This window comes from Sceloporus occidentalis, unplaced genomic scaffold (assembly GCF_023333645.1).
Source record: "Sceloporus occidentalis isolate IW3139 unplaced genomic scaffold, rSceOcc1.0.p SCAF_2, whole genome shotgun sequence".
Lineage (NCBI taxonomy): Eukaryota > Metazoa > Chordata > Lepidosauria > Squamata > Phrynosomatidae > Sceloporus > Sceloporus occidentalis.
The window spans coordinates 61,218,371-61,236,170 of NW_028316982.1; the positions used below are offsets into that span (position 1 = coordinate 61,218,371).

The 17,800-nt window shown below is 40.5% G+C and overlaps 1 protein-coding gene across 8 annotated transcripts in view; it reads right to left on the minus strand.

Annotated features, from left to right (window-relative positions):
- BTRC (beta-transducin repeat containing E3 ubiquitin protein ligase) overlaps positions 1-17,486 on the minus strand; it is a 207,599-nt gene extending 190,113 nt beyond the window's left edge. For 2 of the 8 annotated variants that reach the window (XM_089509708.1, XM_089509706.1), the window contains exon 1: positions 17,149-17,474. In XM_089509708.1, coding sequence (XP_089365834.1) covers positions 17,149-17,199 — 51 coding nt within the window. In that variant the 5' untranslated portion in view covers positions 17,200-17,474. Of the gene's footprint in view, positions 1-16,790; positions 16,884-17,148 lie in introns of those variants that run through there. The other 6 variants (XR_016280034.1, XM_089509705.1, XM_089509702.1 and 3 more) reach the window with 6 other exon arrangements.
- Positions 17,487-17,800: the final 314 nt, after the last annotated feature.

Here is a 17,800-nt window from a genome sequence, read left to right on the forward strand (position 1 = left end):
AAAAAGGTTGCCTACCCCTGCACTACACCATGCTGGCTCTATTTATTACTTTGTTGTTGTTAACCACCCTCAAGTCAATCCTGACGCATGGCAACCCTGTAGATGAGACATCTCCAAGATTCCCTGTCCTCCACTGCTCTGCGAATTTCTTGCACATTCATATATGTGACCTCTTTTAATACAGTCCATCCATCTAGCCCAGGACCTTCCTCTCTTTCTGCTTGCCTCTGCCTTCCTAGCATTATTGTTTTCTGCAATGAGTTGTGTCTTCTCATGATGTGGCCAAAGTAAAACAGACTTAGTCTAGTTATCTTGGTTTCCAGAGACATTTCTAATTTAATGTGTTCCAACCCAATAAAAAATAACAAATTTCAAGGTATGCACTTTAATCGTACACCCATTTAGAAGAAAAGGAAGAAGAAGAATAAAGTATTATTGCACTTATTGAGCTCACTCCCTTGAAGTAAAGAGGACTTCCCATGTAGAGGCATCCACAACAAGCGCATGTGTATATCAGTACGCATAGTCATATAGATCAAGGTGGTTGTTTGTGTTCACTTTCCAATGAACAAATGTTTTATTTTTTGTCAGTTATAAAATAACATATGTTCATTAGACATTTTCAAAACATATACTGATAAGAGAGTGATATTTACTCGATCCCAGGTTTTAAAATTGTTGTTTATAGCTCGACCTTTCCTTAAAGTTAGGGATAATTAAGAAGAAAGAACTAGAAATTAAGTCGGAGATACCCATTAGAAGTAAAATAATAACACAACTGAAAAGCTTACTTTAATCTGTGATGGCAAAATATTATGACTCAAAATAAAATAATAGGGACAAACAGATATTGTTTGTACAGACAGAAATATGAAAATCACTGTGATGTGTCAAGGCAAACTGACTGAGCTGCTCAGGTTTTTCATACATCTTAAGCTAATCTTATATTTAACCAGTCACCTAGTCACCAAAGACTTATACACAATCACACTGTCTGTTGGCTGCCAAAGGGAGACACTTCCTCTGACAGATATATGGCTTCTGTTCCAGATAGGGAGCAGAGGAAACCACCACACAAAACCCTAAAGTGCACTTAGGAGCAAACACAGGCTTACAAAAGAACTTTTAAAAGGGGAGAGTGAGGACAGAAAAATAGAGTGTTCCACATCCCAGTCCCAAATGCAAGCTCTTGGGAGGTTTTCCAGAACGATCCCTTATAAAATTCAAGTCCAGAAAAAGAAGCACATTGGGGGGAAGAAAGTAAGGACAGAATAAAGCTAAAGTACTTCCATTCTCTTGCTCACAACATTATCTGTTTTGCAAATAAATACATAAATAAAACTGCAACAAACCTGCTAAACTGAAACATAGGTGGAAAAGAGACTAAGAAATGATTTCAAAGTCCTTTAATCAGAAGTCTAAACTAATAAGGTTTAGCTTTATGCACTGGTAATTAGATGAAACTGAAGTAGCTTCTAGTCCATTCATGAAAACAGATGCTGCTTCGCAGAACCTTGATATCTTTCTTAAATACCTTTGAAAACAAGGATCAGAAAATATGAACTCTTATAAAATGGGCTTTATAGTATTTTTATAGCATATTACATACCTTGTAAGAATCAGTTTGTTCAGTATGAATGTCAGTTTTATTTTCTGTCCCCCTTTTTTTCTGGCTATTTACAAGCTTTGTAAGAAATTGTTCTTTAATTAAGTCTAAACATAGTTTTATATAAATGGATTCCTGGAATTAAAAACGTTCAGACTTAAGAAATGATTGTTACAGAGACTGTAAGAGGCCGTAAAAAAAGAATGCCACTTTAAACAAAGATTTCTCATTTTAATTAAAAAGATAATCATCAGAACATTCCTACATTTAACAGAACCATTTGAAGCAACTTTGAAGGGGGGAGGCTTCTTTTTTGATGCAGGCATATGTAGAGTAGTTTAGATTATATTTAATCAAAGTCCCAGCCAAGACTATTCTATTATATTTTTAAGGATTCTATCTGCAATTTTAGTAGTTTAGTCAAATATATAAAATGCTTATTAAACTCATCCATAGTATGCTGACAAATGGTTGCAGCATACTCTAAAGCTAATTTAAGAAACTATTTTGAGTTTTGTGGATTTCCTAAATTAAGGATTTAAAAAAAAGAACATTTGATTCTTATATATCAGCAATACACACCCTGCAACCCACAGGCAGAGTTTACAACCCACAGAGTAAATTATTATTCTCACTGGTTCTAAGAAGATAAGTATCCACCTTTGTCATACGAAAATGCTGACTAAGCATCCACTATCTGCACACAAGCCAATACATATCTGAGCAACTAACAAACACATAATCCTTGCACAATACCCCTGAAAGTAGCCCTATACAGTACTATGATCATTAGAATGTAGAATAGAATGATAAGAGTACTGCCATAATTTAGAACTGAATAGTATTGAAAACAATAAGCCACTACACTAAATTCCTATTTTACCTTACAAATATGTAAGACAATTTCTATAAAATTAGGTTGAAAACTATATACATTTTTCTGCCAAAGGGAAGTACAAACAAATGTAAAAATTCTTGAACTAGACAAGATACGGTAAGCAGATCATGTAGCCTAGTACAGTCAGCCCTTCTTATACACTGATTTTTATACACAGATTCAAGCATCCACGGTTTGAAAATGTTAAAAAAAGTATAAATTTCAAATATCAAACCTTGATTTTCCATTTTATTCCACTGTAATAATAAAATAATCTTATGTGGCTAATCTATCCAGTTTTTATCTCTAATTTTCTCAGTTGTCCCATGAAGTACTTGCCTAGATTGTGACATTGTGTTGTGATAGATGATGTTGTATGTTTCTCAATTTGGAAATTTCAGTAAGATAAATATCAGGGCAATGTGTTTGATGATGATGATGATGATGATGATGATGATGATGATGTAGTTGCCATGAGAGAGCCAGCATGGTGTAGTGGTTTGAGTGTTGGACTAGGGTACTGGGAGATCAGCGTTCAAATCTGTGCTCAGCCATGAAAACCCACTGAGTGACCTGGGACACGTCACACACTCTTGGTCTCAGAGAAAGGCAAGGGTAAACCCCCCTTTGAACAAAATTCTGCCCAAACAATTCTATGATAAGTTCGCTTTAGGGTTGCCATAAGTCAGAAATGTCTTAAAGGCACACAGCAACAACAAACCATGAAACTGAGGCCTTTTCCTAAATGTCTTTCCCTTTTGTCCAGATTTTAAGTATTTGTGTTTGGTTTGGAGTGTGGCTTTATGTGGAATTGGTTCTTCCCAAGTTTTCATTTTGTATTTTGATTTACAGTATTTCTATTTTTGCGATGATTGTTCATTGGCACATCTGTTCTAAGTGTTCTACAGACTGATAACATTCTCTGTAGCAGTGCTCACTAACAGTGTGTGCATGAAATCAGCCAGTGTAGGGTAGAGCAATCCCTTCTTTCCAGCATCTTAGCATAGGTAAGATAGCTATATGTTTCTTATCTTGCCACTGAAGGAAATTCAGTTTGAAGGTTTTCTTAATGCTGGATTATGTAAAAAGCAACCTTATGTATTTAATTCTATCTGTTTTAGGAAGTATTGAATGTGGGAAAGGAGGGAATCTTCCTGTCCAGCAAATACCAGTTTATGTTCTAGGCATTAACTAGGCAGTTATCTTAATGTATTGGTCTACATTTTAAAAAAGAAACAAAATTCTGCAGTGGTTGATGTACATTAAATGTAGCTCACATCAAAAAATATCTAATGTAAAATTAATTGGCTATGTGGAGTGTGTAAATGAATAAATAGCATCAGCAGGAAATTTTGCATTGTTCATTCATTGTATATAGTCTCTGAAGGATGTCAAGCAGTATATGTGCATTATTAGGATATTTTAAACATGCATGGCCAGTATGCTTATTTTCCCTTCAAGGCTATACCTCATATTCAATATACATAACTGTACAATCCAACTTCACTTAGCTAACTTCCATACTGACAAGTGTCTCTTGTTTCTTTTGTCGCATTTCACACAATTCCAATGATGTGCAGTATAGCCATTTTTATAACGATTTTCTGTTCAATGCATTAATAGCCACATATATATTTTATGGCTATCTGATCATACATTTCCCATGTCATATTCAGGTTTTTACATAATTCTGCTTTATCCTCCCAGGTTCCCTTTTGCAGTTCAAAGTGTATATAAGATATGCTTATCTTTCAATTCAAATATACTCTCTATTGACAAATTATTGCTAAAGTTGTGGAAGTCTGAAATGTATTAATTAAAGGTAGACCACTGACTGAAATAGAATACAGTGGACCCTTGTTATACGCTGGGGTTTGGTTCCAAGATCCCCCGTGTATAACAAAATCCACGTATACTCAAGTCCCATTCAATATAAATGACATAGCAAAATGGTATCCCTTATAAAAAATGAAAAATCACGGTTTGATATTTGAATTTTATACTTTCTTTGAACATTTTCAAACCGTGTATGCTTGAATCCGTGTATAAAAAATCCGTGTATAAGAAGGGCTGACTGTACTCAGCATATGCCTAGATACATCTGGCTTCCCACTACATGAAATATTGGTTGATCTTAGGCCCTGTCCAAACGGGCCATTTTGTACGTACTCCGTACGTACTAGGGTTGCCTGGGGGTGTCTCTTTTAGATGCCTGCAACCCTAGTACGTACAGAGTACGTACAAAATGCTGCCACCATTTTGACGCAACGGCCGCGCCGCGTCCAAACGGCACGGCACAGCCGTTACATCATGGCGCCACTTTGGGTGCTTGTGGCACCCTTTCAGCGGCGCCGAAAGGAGTTCCATTTTGGAACAATACAAAGAGAAAGGGGCCATTTCCCTGCCACTGTCCTTGAAGCCCCAAGGACACCCCTTTCCAGGCCGCGGGGAAGCGGCCTTTTGACATTTAGCCACGGCCTGGAAAAGTGGCGGATCAGGGCCTCGGGGCTGCCATTGTGGCAGCTGAGGCCCCGATCCGTCGGTGAAAGGGGCAGGTGCAGGCTGACCCAAAGGGGTGGTCTGTATCCTGCCTTAGTTACCAATGCCCAGTTAGCCACCCAGAAAAGAACAGAAATAAGGAGTTCACTTTCTGATAGCATAGGAATGAGATGCTAAATTAGGTGCTATAAAATGCAGAAGAGTATGCAAAAGACTCTATCAAGTCCAGCATTGTAGTCATACAGCAGTCGATCAGTGGTTCATAAATGTCTGGAGCCAGAGTTTGGAAGACCAGGGAAAGACAAAAAAAATGCTTTCTTATGGTGATCTGAAGACCAGCAAAAGTGGAGTGAAGTGCCAGGATGATGAAATGTCAAGACCTGAAGGTCCAAAAGAGGGCTGTTTAGGGGGAGGGGGTTGTGAACCTAAGATGTTTAAATAATCAGCATCAAAACTGAACTTGCAACCTAACATGATGTTTGGGTTTTTTTCAAGCAGCCTGCACATTTCTTTACAAGTTCTGAGAGTGCTAGCAGGACGACTTCCAACAAACAATGCTTCTGACACTATTGCTTTCTGTTTTAACTAGTCTGCTTTAACTGTTAATAAAAAGTTTCACAGAGTGATGAAGTTCATCATATTGTCTAGCAATTTTATTATCACTAAAGCAGATCATGGCCAGGATGCTTTCAGGTTATCATGTATCATAGAGAGAAATAAACCCTTTCCCAGAAGATGAAAGCACATTTGTGGGTCTCTACGTACAATGTGAGAATTAACAGTTAAAATTAATTGTGGCATAAGAAATCATGACTTCAACAACTTTCTTCCCTACCCTTGGTGAAAGCCTTCCGCCTTTAAAAATTGTGGGAAACAAAATTTGTTTTGTTTTGTTTTACCCCAGTGGTGCATGGTAATTACTTTATCTTTCCCATCTGATGTGAACATATATATATATATATATATACACACACACACACACACACACACACACATATATATTAGCTTTTAGAAATACCAGTGCTATTTAATATGCTGGTTAGACTCAAGTCTACTTCACACCCCATCCCATATAAAAACAATGCTAGTGAGACACAGTGAGATTCACCCACCCAACTTCTTTTCTCAGATGGCAGCACAATCCAGTTTTTTTGATCCCACCAGTGCCATCAATTATGTGAAGTTGATGGCCACTATCCCACCAATTCTTCACTGTGAGACTAGAACCCAGGACTCTCTTAAGTGTCTTCTGCACTATAACTCTCTTCAGATGGCAGCACTCTGGGTTTCAAATTTTTCCCCAGCTTAGCACCAACTACTCTTTGACAGACACACACCCACTATCCAATGTGTCCCAACTTCAGACAGCTGTTTATTGAAACAAAGTAATAAAATTTTTTTACAAGTCAGGCTGAATACAATATTTCTTTTAGTGGATGGTGTTCACAATGGATATGGTATATAAATACTTTTAACAGTTTCTTTAGCTTGTTTTTGTAATTGTTTCTGTATAGCTTTATATACATTTCCTAACAGACTAAGGGGCGAAACAGGGGCAGGATCAGGGCAACCACACATCACACCCCCGATCTGTCTATTTGCTGGCTCAAAAACAGGCAGCAAAATGCAGCTCCTTTTTGAGCCAGCAAAAGGGCGCCCTTTCCTCCACCACAGCTTTGTGAAGCTCAGGTGGCATGCTGCATCTAAATGCCACACCACCGCACCGCTGTGAAGCCAGTCCATGTGTGGGAAGGCGAGTGGCTTCTGGGCAGCGTCAGGATATGCATCATGCATACACCATGCCCCCACAAGGTGGCTTTTAGTGCCAGTCTGTACCAGCCCTAAGTTCACACAGAACCTTTACTAAACTTTTGTATCTTATAACCCTTCTGGTTACCAGAGACTCCACTAGTCACCAAACACTATGCCTCCCGCTGGAGACAACAACAATATAATTAAAGACAGTCTTCATCCTTTTCCTGGGTACCTAAAACCCTTTCTCAGCCTAACCTAGCCTCAATAGCTCTTCACCCCTTAGGGCACTCTAAACATCAACCACTTTCAAACCTGCTCCTCCCTGTTATATATACTCACTCCTGGGAGCATCCCCCACCTTTTCCTGACTTCAATCCTATTGGCTATGCCAAGGGACTAATCTGCCAGTTGCCTCCACAGTCACTTTTAGCCAACACCTAAATACTGCCAAGGACTGGTGGAGGACTGAAGTTCAATCAAAATGCTGATGTACTGTAGCTGTTGAGGCTAACAGCCCTGTGGCTGTAGAGGTCCTGTGTTAGTTAGTATTCCTTCACAAAGAAAGCTCTAGGAAATTCATGGGGTTGCCATAAGTCGACAGGTGAGTTGAAAGAAACATAGTCCTACACACACTTACTAGAGGTTTAAGATTTCTAAAAATTCTGAAGTTGAAGGTAGGTGGGACACAGGATCACCACAGAAGACACAGAAATGGGGATGGGGTTGAAATACTCATTTGGATATCATCCCCAAAACATACTTTACTATCATAAAATGTAATGAAATGTCATTCATAACCTAGTTAACATATGAAATTGTACTATTTTCATATTTATGAAAATTTTAAAACAAAAAAGTGTACATCTTGTACAAACAAAATTGTGACTATGTCTAATATTAAAGAGATCAGTGGCTTAACTACCCTAAAGGCAGCAGATTCTGACTGAACTTAGAATCTAAGCAGGGTCAGCTGAGTATTCTTTGTCTAAGAAAACCTTATGAAATTCAATGGGTCATCATAAGTCCTCAGACAACCTGAAGGTATATACACAGAGACAAAGAGATCATTGTAAATTGTTATTCTCTGTCACCAACTCACACACCTTAGACTTGCAGTGTAGTATATGGATAGAAAAGGTCTCATTCAGACACAGACTTAAAGACTAGACTAGCAGTATATTTGGATATAAATTTTAACTAACCACAAAAATTTCGGAACTCTTCAATTATCATCACAAGCAAGGAAAGCCTTCCCTTGTGCTCCTCTCATAAAGATGGTAGCATCCATTAGCCCCCCCCCCCCCCCCCCCCGCACTAGGTGCAAAAATGTGCTTTGGATTTGAAAGAAAACTTAAAAGCCAACAGGCAACTTGAATATACATATACATACACACACACTTACATGCACCATGGTTTTCTTAGTGTGATGTATTTCAGCAACTGAAATAATGAAACTTTTTAAAGTATCATTAAATACTTTTTAACTATCATTAAATATACATTCTCCTCATAAGTCCTTTTATTTTTTCCTTGTTGTTGTTGTGTGCCTTCAAGTTGGTTCCAGCTTATGGAGACTCTAAGGCATACCTACCATGGGGTTTTCTTGGCAATATTTGTTCAGAAGAGGTTTGTCATTGCCTTTCCCTGGGGCTGAGAGTATGTGATTTGCCCAAGGTCACCCAATGGTTTTTTTATGGCCAAAGAGGGAACTGAACCCTGTCTCCAGAGTCGCAGTCCAACATTCCAAGCACTATACCACACTGGCTCTCTCTTTACGCTGGCTCTCTCTTCTTTTTCCTTACTGGAAGAAGAATACATCTAGCAATGTTAACTGTCCTGTGAAAGGCAAGATTTATGCCTGGTATAGCAGAAGTTTTCCTACACACATATTTAAAGACTTCTGGCTAAATCAAATTCTACAGTGCTGTTGCATGCAGATTTTTGAATTACAAAACTTCTTAATCTATAATAGACTGACTTCAAAAAACATGGTCTGTCACTTCAAATATTATTTAGGTGATCTAACAAGTGAGACATTTCTGACTACAATTCATTGCCAATAAAGTTTGTATTAAGCACTGACTTCACTTAATGTCCCTATATTGCAGACAAATCAGCAACAACAGCCATACTATAAATGAAAATAAAACTAAGGTTGAACTAAACACAGCAGCTCAGCTGTAAGGATAATAACTGGATATGAATGCTGCTCACCATGTCAGAGTTGTCCCTCTACATTTGCTGGGGTTATGGGCACAGGACCCCCATGAATGTGAGAAAAAAACCACAAATAACAAAAACACTATGTTTTTACCTGAGAGAATATCTCTCTAGGTCTTCCAGTGCAACTCTATGGTCAACATCTGCTAGACATTGGCCACAGAATTGTGCTGGAAGAGCTACAAATTTTATTGTGGATCTACTGCAGAGCCAGTGTGGTTTAGTGGCTTTGAGTGTTCGAGTCTGGATCCCCACTCAGCCATGGAAACCCACTAAGTGACCTTGAGCAAGTCACACTCTCTCAGCATCAGAGTTAGGCAAAGGCAACACCGCCACCCCTCCCCCGGACAAAATCTTGCCAAGAAAACCCCATGACTGGTTCTTTTTTTATTGATTTACGTCTCTCTGTCTGCCAATTTTCCCCTAATTTTTAAGTTACTGTACTTTATTGTTTTTTCAAATTGTGATTATTTAATATTGTAGTTTTAGAATTGGGATGGGGGATTGGGAAGGGATTAATTTTGAATTTTACTGTATTCCTAATTGTATTTTTTAGTGTTGTAACCCACCTGGATTATAACAGTGATTGGGCGGGCTATAAATTATTATTATTATTATTATTATTATTACTACTACTACAACTTAGAAATGATTTGAAAACACACATTAACCACCACCCCTGCAGATAGCAAAGTGTTAAGTTTTCCACTAGAAGGAAATGTGTATGTTAAATCTGACATTCACTCAAGAGGGGGAATTTTCTGTGTCAGGAGTCAATGCAATATAAAATAAAATCTTGTAGACTTCCAAAAAAGAGCAAAGCAAGACAGGAGAAACTTGAAGAGGGATCCTGATTAACACTAGTACTTCAGAAGGATCTGTACATATACAATTTCGTTCCACTTTCCACAAAACAATCTCACCTATGTGTCAGTTTTCCTGCTTGCTGAACACAAAACATCTATTCTTCTTCTGCCAGCAAGACAGACAGAAAATATTCAAAGAGTTATTATCATCAAAGCCAGGTTATAATGCATAATGATTCAGCACCTGCTGGAGGCCTCTGCCTCAGAAGGCATCTACAGATACAAAGGTTTATACAGTCTAGTCCAGGGTGGGAACCATGTGGCCCTCTAGATGTTGCTGGACTGCAATTTCCAGTATTCCTCTCCATTGGCTATACTGGTAGACTTTTGCAATGTGCACAACAACATCTAGAAGGCCGCAAGATTCCCATCCTATTCTAATCCAATGCCTTACAAAGATGCAGCTTGTACCTATATACAGGTTCACCAGGGGCCACTGGTATTCAAGACAGTCAAAGTCACTGAGAAGTGAAGTAGCTTAAGGCTAAGGGTTGGTCTGAAATGAAGAATGTTTGGATACTGGAAATATATATTTGCCTGAATGGTCCTGTCACCCTGTTCCAAGGCCTTCCAATTCTCCTAATCCATCTATGTTCTGCAAGCCTTGGATAAACCTCACTGCAATGCAGCCAATGCATACCTCCACTTGTGTGCTGCCAAATTCCTGGAGGGAAAATTTCACTGCCCTCAGCTAAGTGACTGATCTGATGAGCCACATCTTTAAAGGACACAATCTCCTGACCCCAAGACACTTGCATTGGTTAGATTTGCACATTTGTTTGCCAGGATTTCACATATACAGCCGGCCCTTGGTATTTACTGGGGCTTGGTTACAGGACCCCCTGTGGATACCAAAATCCATGGTTGCTCAAGTCCCATTAAATATAATGGCATAGTGAAATGGTTCCTTTATACATAATGGCAAGATCAAGGCTTGTTTTTTGGAATTTATATCTTTTTGGAATATTTTCAAGCTGTGAATGGTTCACTCTGTAGATACAGAATCTGTCAATAAGCAGGGCCAACTGTAATTGTTAGAATGTTACTTTGCTTGGATCCTCTCTTAAACTGTGCCCAAGATATTTTCACATACTAGAACCTTTAGAACCTTGCCTCTTGAAAAGCAAATCAAGAGTGTAGTGAAGGTATTCCTATGTAGAGAAAAGAACAGATCACTCTTCTTTTGGTTTTGCTCCCCTATCCCACTGCCCTGGTTTGGGAACAGAGAAAGATTTTGTTAATCTTTGGTGTCAAAACAAAACTGGGTAAGAGATTTGGGAAACAGTTTGCAGTGAACACTCATGCTCTGACTACAGCAGAGGTGGATAACTGACAAGGGTTAGGAGAGACACACTGGCCCTGCAGTGGCCTTGAACAGCTGCACATGTCTCTATTGCAGCCTACCTGCCCCCGCCTCCATTTCCTTACATTTGAAAATTTTGTAGACCTCAAATGCATCCCCCTGCCAGTTCACTATCTCTGCTAAAAAAGGGTTTGTCCTGGGCCTACAATGATTCTGAGAGTTCCAAACTCCAGAGAGAATATGGAGAATCCCTCCCCTTCATTTTTTAAACATTGTAGGGGTGAGGGGCCTTAGGAGCTTTGGGTGCAGGCGATACCTTCTCCACCCCTCAACTACAACCTCCTATAGGTGACAAGCAGACACCCTTGCAGAAGACTGCTAGATGTCGTTGGAAGAATCTGCCCTTTAATTCTACCTCCCTTTTTGCTAAGATGGTTATCACCTGAACGAAATTTAGAGATAGCATTAGCATTTACTTTTCTATATCTCTTAATAGTAAACTCAGCACTCTCTAAGCGGTTTACAATCTGTAAGCCAATTGCCTCCAACAAGCTGGGTATTCATTTTACTGGCCTACAAAAGGATAGAAGGCTGAGTCAACCTTGGAGCCCTAGGATTGAACTCACAACCTTGTGACTGCAGTACCAGCATTTAACCACTGTGCCACCAGGGCTCCCTGGTCAATCATCATCAAGCCCACAGCATACAACTGCTTACCAGGATGGAACTGGTCAAAGTCACTCTGATGGATAACAACAATGCCTCATGAATTCTGTGCAAAATGGGTTTGATTTTTGTTCCGCAGAATTTACTAAAAATTCTTTGCCACTTTTGGTCATCTGAAAATCAGAGGTAAGTGCAGCTTCTAAGAACATCCATAATATCAAAATGAAGCATATAGAACTTTTTTTTTTATCAGAGTACTGGTAGTATGGGCCCAGCTGGGTCATTCCACAAATTCTAAAGATATCACTGGAAGTCCTACCAAAGAGTGTATGACCTGTCTACTTAGCCCCAGAAAACATTTTGGTTTTCAGAACAGAACTGCTGTTCTGAGGATCACCAGAGACAATGTCTCTGTTCTGTACAGCATAAGAGAAAAACTGTCAGATATTAATAACTGTGAAATGGGAAGAGGAGATCATTTCCTTCAAGTCTTGTTCCTCCTTATTCCACATAGGACTCTTCTTCTTACTGTGCTCATCATCCTTGTCTTCTTCGTCTGAATAGACAGGCAAAGGAAAGTGGTGACACCAGGTACAGAATGAGAGGGAATGGTTTACCTCTTCAACAAAGGAAAGGCCAAGCTTGCCAGTTACTAGGTCTATGGGATGCTGTGTTCAGGAACAAATGCCCTGGGGCTGTTAAGAGTATTGGCATCAATGCTTGTTCCTGGAGAAGGAGGGTGTCTTCTATGCAGGGACACTGATGTATATCTCTATGGTCATTTGGTCAGTGTCCTTGTTAAGAGGTCACTTACCATATGCCTCCCTTTTCTGGGGGGTCAATAAAGTTTATTGCCCTTTGTTCTCTGTCCTCTTCCTCTCTCTGTTCTCACCAAGCATGGACGCAAAACCCAGGCTGTGCTACTAAAGATGATTTCTTCTCACTCACACACATGAAAGTCAGCTTTAGGGACTCTTCTACCAAGTACAGTTTTCTCTACTGTTCAGTTATTTTTTTAGAACCTAGATGCAGCAATAAAGTAAGTTTCTTTTTACCTACCAATGTATCCTGTTTATTTACCAAAGCTCAGATCTAGATTTTTACCAAATTCATGTTAAGTACACATATATTGCTGCTGTTGCTGCTGCTGCTGCTTGCTAAGCTGATTTAACCACAAATAACCAAACCATAATAATTTTTCTAACAGGGGCAACATGGGAGAAATGGAGATTAATAAAAGAAAAAATAGGAAAAACATCCCATTCCAGCTAGATGCTACCATTTTGAAGTCCCATTAAGAGGGTGATTTATCACAACACTCATACCATCATTTGAACCTAGTCTTTCCACACTGCTTAGACTATGATTAATAATATGAGCAAGAAGAGGAGCTCTTTCTTATCACTCTGGCATTATGGAAAGGTAGCTATAGCATCCTTGACCAATGATTTCCAGTTTTTCCAAGGAAAACCAGTTGGAGCACTTCTTCCCCAACAACCAGAAAAAATATGGAAATGGGAAAAGTCAATACCCATTGGGATTAGGATGGGGGGGGGGCTACTGTAGGGGAAGGAATAATGCTCCCAGCTAAAACTTGGGAGCAGCAAAAATACCTTTCTTTCTTTTTAAAGAGAGAAACTGGAAAATGAAATTGAGATCTTCTCTTAGACTTTGCTACCTGCTGTCCTGCAGACTGTCTAGTACGTTAACTAAGATGTACTGACGGCAAATTTTAACAGACAATGGCTGAGATCCTACACCACTAAGCATGGCATAAAGGTTCTGCAAGTGGTGGTACATCATGGCCCCATGTTATCATCCCAAGGACTCACTGTTTCATCATGGTAAACCCCCACCATGGCCATTCAAGTGGCTAGTGGAAAGAAAGGGAGCAGAGAAATATATGCCTGCGTTCACAGACACAGAACAATGATATCATCCACCAAGGTCTGTCAGAGTCTTCCAGAGGTCTTGGCAAATTATAGCATCATTCTGCAGAAGGCAGAGGGAGGTAAAGAATACCAACATTTGCAATTACTAAACAAGGACAGACACACATGTATGCTGAACTTGCACTTGTGTATGTCACTAACAGGATGCCAGCCTATGTGTGTAAAGAGATAACAGGTGGCCACACCACATCCTTTCAATTCAACCATATATAACACTAGTCCACTGATGAAGCATGTCATATGAAGCAACACAGAAATGCAATGTCAGCATAGCATTTTGTGTCAGATTGTGTGTGGTAAGCAATTCAATGCTTCCTTGCTAAACAACAAAAAAGTAAAGAGTATTTTGGAGAATATACTTGTGGAGTGATTTTAATGTTAAATAGGCTAACCTTTGGATATTACAGTGAAGAACTATATTCAATAAGAAACTAACACTTTCATTTTTAAAACTTTTTAAGAACTGAGAGAGTGAAACTACTACCTTTCAAACAATGCCAGTTCTTGCCAGAGATTGTGAAGAACAGAACTGCAATAGATACACTCAGCATATATCAATTGTGACATCCTTAATATAAAAGCTTTTTTTTAACTTAAGGCTGAATATCTCCAATAATTTGTTGAATTCCTTACTGCTAAGAAGCATTTCAAGAAGGGCCAGATACGCAGGAAATATTTTCTGGTCTAGTATAACGTTAATACAGATTCAGACATGTAGGCTTGATTAGAAGGTTGGTACACATTAAGTGATTACTCCAAATGGTTTTTAGATTAATTTTCAATCCATCAAAATGTGGGAACTCTTTCATTTATACCAGATTACTATTCCTTGTTCTGATCTACTCTTATTTTCCTAAATTATCTAATTGTCCTTTTCTATCTTTTTTCTACTTAGAGAGATGTAAGGCCAAGGGACCTTGAGCAAGTCACACACTCTCAGCCTCAGGGGAAGGCAATGGCAAACCTTCTCTGAACAAGTCTTGTCAAGAAAACCCCACGACTTGAAAGCACACAGCACCAGACAAGGCCAAGAAAAAACAATTTCAGAGGAAGTGTGTTTCATGTATACTATTGGCAAGATAGGATTGACCAATTTACCTCCAATCAACATAAACTGCTGATTAACTGCTGATCCAAGAACTAGGAAGAATGACCCTACAGATACTGTTTGCATAGGCCAAGAGCAGCCATTCAACTGAGAGAGACCTTTGTGTTTATCTCAAGTTGCTCAACTGTTTTTACATTAGTTACATTTATATCCAGCTTTTAACAAACCCCTACATATAATGGTTTACACTGGGAACCAGTGGGTCACCACGATCCTTTCTACTATGTCCCAATACTCTATAATGGTAGCTCCATCCTTTTAAGGCTAATGAATGATCTCCATTAACCTTGTTAAAAAAATAAAACACATTCTACCCATAAAAAAATACAGTATTTAAAAACTTAAATTGACCCTCTGCATCTTTCATAGTCTTTGGATAGCCACCTGTCACCACCAACCCTCACAAAAAGTACCAAAATATTACAAGTCGTTCCAGATCCCATCAGCTTGTCCATCATCCTTTCCTTCAATACCTTTCCTTCAATACGTTTTCAAACCTCCCAATCTTTTTCTTCCAACCAGAGTGACCAGTCCTCCTTTCCCAGGATATGTCCTCTATTTCAGCCTTCTCTCCAGGATGAATTCCAAAATGTCCTCCGTTTTTGGTATAGCTAAGAAGCATGAATTTACTTTTATATGAGGGTTTCTAGCCATTTTGCGATGCCTGGTCTTCCTTATCAGTGAGGAAACTCCAACCTACTAACCACCCCATAAGGGCCCCTAATTCCAATTTAGAGCGGGGTGAGGAGATGTCATCCTCGTCGCAAAAGCGGACAAGGCACTGAGGCAAAATGTAAGACATTCAAGGAAAATGTAACCATGATGAAACAAAAGCTAAAAACATTCATGGAAATATCAAATGCATGCTTCTTAGCCATGCTGAGAATGAAGGACATTTTGACATTCGTCCTGGACAGAAACCTGAAAAGGAAGACATGTCCTGGAAAAGGGCCACCTCTGGTCACCCTGAACTAAAAAAAAAACACTCCTATCTGTGCTTCTTAGTGATGCTCAAAATGGAGGACATTTTGAAATCCTTCATGGACAGAAGGTTAAAACAGAGAACCCGTCCTGGAAAAGAAGGACCTCTAGTCACCATGAGCTAAAAGCACTCCTATAAATGTAAATCAATGCTTCTTAGTGATTCTCAAAATGGAGGACATTTTGAAATTCCTCCTGGACAGAAGGTTGAAATGTAATACCTGTCCTGGAAAAGGAGGACCTCTGGTCACCCTGAGCTAAAAACACTAATATTAATCCATGCTTCTTAGTGATGCTCAAAATGGGAAGACATTTTGACATTTCCCCTGGACAGAAGGCTCAAATGGAGAACCTGTCCTGGAAAAGGAGGACCTCTGGTCACCCTGAGCTAAAAACACTCATAGAAACCTATGCCTCTTAATTATCAGATTCCTCTTTTCCCAGTGATGGTCAAAATGGGAGAACATTTTGACATTCCACCTGGACAGAAGGTGAAAATGGACAACCTGTCCTGGAAAAGGAGGCCAAAAAGGAGGACATTTAGAAATCCTTCATGGACAGAAGATTGAAATGTAATACCTGTCCTGGAAAAGGAGGACCACTGGTCACCCTGAGCTAAAAACACTAATATTAACCCATGCTTCTCAGTGATGCTCAAAATGGGAGGACATTTTGGCAATCCACCTGGACAGAAGAGTGAAAGGGAGAACCTGTCTCGGAAAAAGGAAGACCTCTGGCCACCCTAAAAACACTCAAAGAAATCCATGTTTTCTAGTAACCAGGGTCCTCTTTTCCCAGTGATTCTCTGTCCAGCTGCTGGACAGAAGGTTGAAATGGAGAAGCTGTCCTGGAAAAGGAGAGGACCTCTGGTCACTCTGAGCTAAAACACTCATAGACTTCTGAAGCCATGCGTCTTTTTAGTGATGCTCAAAATGGGAGGACACTGTGACATCCCACCTGGACAGAAGGCTGGAAGGGAGAGGGCCCAGGGTGGCCCATGATTTGCAGCTAATTTAAGAACAAACCCCTTTCGTCGTCGTCGTTGTTTTGTAAATTAGAAAGGCCCCTTCGGTCAGGACTGCTGGGAGGCGCCAGGGGAGGGGGCAAGGGGGTGCCTGGATGCCTGGCTTACCCATCTTCTCTCTGGCTTCCCTCCTCCCCACACACCGCAGGGCCTCCGCAGGGCAGCTGCCCGGTTCCTTGGGGTTGCCAGGGGAACCGGCTTCCCCACAGAGCCTGCGGCGGCGGCGGCGGCGGCGTCGTTCTCCCTCCCGCCATTGCCTCCTCCCACCCACCCTTCAGGCTCCGTCCTCACCATGAATTTGAGGGCCTTCTCCTGCACCACCGCCGCCTCGGCGGGGTCCATAACCCCCTCGGTCCGCCTTTGCTGGGGCTCCTGCTCCCACGCCAGCCTCGGGCCTCAGGCCTGGGCCTAGGCCGCCCCTCTCCCTCTCCTCCGCTCTCCCTGAGTGCAAGGCCGCAGACAAACAGGAAGAAGAAGAAGAAGGCTCCCTTTCGCCTTCGCCTCCGCTTCGGTGGGAAATGTAGTCCCAGGCCGTTTTCTCGCCAAGAGCCTCCAGGAGTCGGACTACAATTCCCGACACGCCCTGCGAAGGAGAGGGGCTGAGGGGAAGGGGAGCGGGCTCGAAAGGGCTGATGGGAGGTGTAGTTTCTCCGCGCTGGGGAAGAGCTAGCAGTAGACGTTGCTCATCCTCTCTTGATTAGTCTTGACGTTTAATGGGTACTACTGGCTATAGAGAGGCAGCGTGGCCTAATGGTTTGAGCGTTGGTCTAGGACACTTGGAGACCAGGGCTCGAATCCTGGCTGTGGAAAGCCGCTGGGTGACCTTGGTCAAGTCACACTCTCTCAGCCTCAGAGGATGGCAATGGCTAATCCTATCTGAACATCTCAAACACACCTAACAAAATGTCCCTGATGCAAAAACCTGGGGACTTCTTGAGGAATC